The sequence below is a fragment of the Otolemur garnettii genome, unplaced genomic scaffold (assembly GCF_000181295.1).
Source record: "Otolemur garnettii isolate 467f Iridium unplaced genomic scaffold, OtoGar3 scaffold00082, whole genome shotgun sequence".
Classification (NCBI taxonomy): Eukaryota; Metazoa; Chordata; class Mammalia; order Primates; family Galagidae; genus Otolemur; species Otolemur garnettii.
Window position 1 is genome coordinate 21,983 of NW_003852477.1, and position 4,716 is coordinate 26,698.

Genomic DNA, 4,716 nt, shown 5'->3' on the forward strand with positions numbered 1-4,716 from the left:
GCCCCAGGAACAAATGCCTCCTGCCCTGACCACCTCACAGAGCCCATGTGGAGCACCCTAAGTGGGATCCTGGCAGACAGGATGCAGGCCTGGCTCTGAGTGGAGGTTTGAGGAGGAGTAGGTGGTGGGTGAGGCCATGCTGGGTGAGGCAGTGGATCAGAGCCCTATAAGTAGAAGCCTGGGGCCTCCCCACCCTTACTGACCAACTCTCCCACTACAGATGTCCTAACTCCCAGCCTGGCTGGGCCCCTGCTCACTGACCCTCTGACTATGCCTGAGTCTGCTGCCCAGCTGACCAGGTGGTAGGGAGGACTGTTCAGATGCCTTCTGGGAGGGATCAAGAGAGGGCTGATGGTCAGGCCTCCCCCACATGCCTGGAGGGGAGAATGGCCTCAGATTCAGGTGACTGTGTTGTCTGGCCCTAGAGCTGATATTCATAAAGATCCTGACGATTGTGCTTGGAGAGTTCAGCCTGGGTGCTGCTTGTACTGTCTTGTTCATCTACAATGCTGAGCTCCTCCCCACCGTCCTCAGGTACGGAGTATGCTGGGTGAGGGGGGTGGGGAGGGACAGATAATGACAAGGCGAACACACAGCAGCAGAGATTGAGCATTCATCTGGTGATGAGCACAGTGCTGAATGGTTTACATGGATGATCTCAATCAACAACAACAACAACAACAATCAAAAAAAAAAAAAAAAACGCCCACAAGTACTATCATTAACCATATTTAGAAAGCAAACCAGAGAGATAAAGGCAGTTGACCAAGGTCATAGTAAGTGTCAGAGATGGGCTTAGGCCCTAGGTGCTTTGACTCAGTTCCTACCTTGCACTCACTGCCTGGAAGTTGTTTGGGTCCATCTAAGGCTCAGCCTTGTCTCGAAGTTGGTGGTGGGGGAACATCTTCCTGCCTGCCCAGCATCACTGCCAGTGCCTTCTGTCCTCACATGCACACAGCACTGCATGGTCCTTACCTTTTCCCTTCCTCACCTCCACTAGGGAGGCCTTTAAGAAAGAGTGAGATGGACATAGTGGTGACTGGAGGGTGGGGACTTTCAGGCAGCTGCTTCTCCCACCCTGGCCACCCTTGGCTAAGAGGCCTCCAGAAGAGCTCTCGCCTTCACTTTCAGGGCCACAGGTCTGGGGCTCACATCTTTGGTCATTGGGGTTGGATTCAGCTCATTCCTGGTAATCATTGACCAGACCTCCTCCCACCTGCCTGCCTTTCTCTGCTGCGTCTCAGCCATCCTGGCCACTAGCTTCTCCTATCTGCTGCCAGAAATGCAAGATCACCCCTTCTCTGACAACCAGGATTACTTCCTACGAAAGAGGAGGTAGGTGTGCCAGGTCCCAGCTGTGCCAGTAAGTGGTCTGGTTCTAAAGACCTTGGCACTGACAGAAGTCAGCTATTGTCCATCTGTATCCCTTTACCAGCAAGGTCTGTGTGCACACACGTCTCTATTTCTTCTGGATGCTGCTGCCTTCCCAGGTCCAGAGCAGTCCAGCTTCTGCCAGCTCTCCTGACTTTACCGGGTCAAGGTCTCCCCTTTCCTTGACCTTGTCTGCTCCTCTGGATAGAGGCACTGCTTTGGTGGATACTTACCAGGAGCCTTCAGAGATCCCCTGGGCTCTTGTCCCTCCCGGGATGCAGGTTACTGGCTTGGAACTGGCTGCCTGAGGACAGCTTCTTTCCTGTTGGTGAACTCTCTGCTCCTCCTAAATAACCCAGGCTTTGTTAATGCCTCTGGCCTCTTGGGCCCAGTATCCCAGGACTCCATTTGGGAACTGGGCTCTACCTAACAGCTCCTTGGGCATTGCTGGCCTGTTGTCCCCTTGATGTGATTTATCTTGATCAGCAGAACCATCCCTGCTGGGCGTTGTGCCAAAGAGCCCATCATTATCTCCCTGGACTTGGGGTAAGCACCACAGTGGAGCAGAGACTGCCTGAGGTCCTACAGTGCCCTCTGCTCTATACTACAGGAGTTGCTGCCTCTGGCCTTCTTATGCCCTGCTGGCCACCATCCACCTCCTTCCCTCCCTCCCTCAAACCCTCACCAGAACAACATGTCCTGCACATTGTGCCAGAGTTGAGCTGTCAACAAGAAGTCAGAGGTCCTCCCACCCTTGAGCAAGTCATGTTCATGAGGAGACATATGCACAGTAGTTTTCACTAGTGGACTCTGAGAACAGGATGTGCAGGACCTATAGGATCTAACAAGAGAAGAACTTTAATTTGGGGGGGAGTTGGAACATTTGAGTAGGGCTTTGAAGGATGAATAGGAGTGTGCCCTACTGTAGACAGGGCAAGTACAATGCTACAGAGTAAGAGAGCAGAGTGCTTGAGGACACAGGCTCTTCAGCCAGAGGGCCTGGATTTCTATTCTGTGCTATCACTTTCTAGCATGTGCACAAGGAAGTTAGCTCTTACCTCTGAGACTCAGTTTCTTCTTTTGCAAAATGGAATAACATAGTAATGAAATAGCCAACATGTATTCTTTATCAGGTGGTGAGTCCTATTCTATATATGCCTTAACTCTCTTGTCCTCAAAATAACCAAATGTGAGGTATGTCCTGTGACTATCCCCATTTTACAGATAAGAACACTGAGGCACAGAGAGGTAAGGCAGATGTAGTCCATCCTTCCCCTCCTGCAGAGTTTCTGAGAGGATTACACCCACATACAGTGGTGGCACAGGCTTTGGCACATGGAAAGTGCTTATTAAATGCTAGTGATGAGGGTAGTAGACCAAACCCAAGGACACAGAAAAGAGAAGGGTCTAGCTGGGGTTGTTAGATGGAGCAGGGATGAACCTGGAGGTGAGGTTCTTTCCTGGGCTCCTGGTGGAGCCAGACTGGGGACCTGTGGGAGGAAGAAAGCCCCACCTCTTGGGAATTGGGCACAGAGGAAGGTCCCTCAAAGCTGCTACTTTTCCTAGTTCCCAGAAAGATACGTCTCGGGGCTTATTCTCTGAGGGCTCCGTCACAAGCAGAAATGACAACAAGATGACTGAGGACAACTTGTCTTGTGCTGGGACTAAGGAAGTGGACAAGAACACGATTCTCAGTGCCCAGATCCAGAGACTGGTCACACCCCCTCCCTCTAATAATGCCGTGGAGCAATTGAGACAATCAGAAGACAACAATCAGGCTCCCTGAGGGCCAGGCCCCCGTCCTCCTCAAGTTGGAGTTGAGTGGCTGGGCACGGAGTTGTGGATTCCATACTATGAAGTCCTGGCCCAGTGCCCCATAGAGGGCAGGGTCAGTCCTGCTCCTAGACTGGACCTCAAATCTAGAATTGGTCCCTTCTGGGGAAGCCAGGTTGTGAGTCCTTCCAATAAAAGCACATGTTGGCCTCAAGATGTTGGTCAAATGTGGCTGTGTCTAGGGACTCCAGAGGCCCTGGCCTAGAGGAGAGCAGCTCAGGTAGGATCCCAGATCCTTGGTGTCTTTGGCTACTCCTCGGGGAACAGTGAGTTGCTCTTAGTGTGTGGGGAAGAGGTAATATCCATGAGGACCTGGGGTGGACAATGGGTGGGCCTGGGACTTCTCACCATCCACACCCTCTAGTGTGGGTGCCACCAGCATGGGTGGGCATCTAGCTCAGGCACAGGCTGAGGACAGATTCCAAAACCCCGTTTTAGGCACCAGCCAGGGAAGGGGTAGAGTAGAAAGATAAGAACTTCTCCCTTTTGTCCCACCATGTGGGGCTTTCTCACTCTGTTTTTCCTCTGATGCTCCTAAATAAGCACGTCCCTGGGTAGTGTCCTTCTCAGTTCTCCTCCTCGGGGCTGCCTTCTCTGATGGCTCTAGCCTAGCAGGCCTGTGACCTCCATCCTGGAGGACAAGCCCCTATAGCCCAGCTCACAGTCCTCTTGCCCTGCAGGTGAGTCTGCCCTTCCCAGCCTGCATGGGGACTCCCTCTGGCAGAGCAAAGGGGTCTTTATCCAGTGAGGCACATGGGGCGGTCTTTAGGCCAGGCCCTCAGCACCAGGTCCTCTCTTGCTGGGAAGGGCCTGCCTCCTCTCTGCACTGTTGCCCAGGAATTTGCAGAAAAGAGCTCTGTCCAATTCCTCATAGATTCAAGGACAGAGAATCATGTCAGTCCTAATATAGACAGGGCAGCAAGGCCCTGGATCTTCTGTGGCAGGCTTCAAGTACAGTGAAGCGGCGCCAGCTTTTAGCCTTCACTATATACTGGTGCCCCCAGGCTGCAACCGGCACAGGCTCCCAACTTTTTGGACAGCAAGAAGGAGGAGCCCTCATCTTCCACTTTCAAGATCATTTTTTGGTCCTCCACTCTTTACTGGGTTTCCTGGGATAGCCTCCAAAGTGGGTTTGAAGGACCCAGAAAGGGCTCTTGCCAAGTATCTGCTCAACATAGGATGCTTGAAAAATCTGTTGCTCTTTCTGGGTGAGGCCTGTCTGGGAGATGTGATGGCCAACATATTAGCCATGTTAAATACCTGACCTCAAGTTGCATTGGAGAAGGACTCAGCCAGTCCTGCAGGGAACAGCATGAAAGGACTCAGGAGAGAAAGCTGCTGGGACTTGCATGGGTGTCAAGGAGCTGGCGGCTGGCGTCAAGACCAGCATACCCATCACAACTTCAAGTTTGCTTAGGGGCCAGGGCTTGTCATTTCATTCCAGATAGGACCCGCCTACCTAATCCATGGCTAACATTCTGCATTACCTAGATTTTGACATTGTGTTTTTTA

General features: G+C 52.2%; 1 protein-coding gene across 1 annotated transcript in view; it reads left to right on the forward strand.

Moving 5' to 3' along the window:
• The window catches only part of LOC100959674 (solute carrier family 22 member 14-like), a 14,434-nt gene extending 11,277 nt beyond the window's left edge, over positions 1-3,157 (forward strand). The window contains exons 8-11 of the mRNA XM_023515919.1: positions 428-534; positions 1,132-1,335; positions 1,861-1,917; positions 2,938-3,157. Coding sequence (XP_023371687.1) covers positions 428-534; positions 1,132-1,335; positions 1,861-1,917; positions 2,938-3,157 — 588 coding nt within the window. The remainder of the gene's footprint in view (positions 1-427; positions 535-1,131; positions 1,336-1,860; positions 1,918-2,937) is intronic.
• The last annotated feature ends 1,559 nt before the right edge of the window (positions 3,158-4,716 follow it).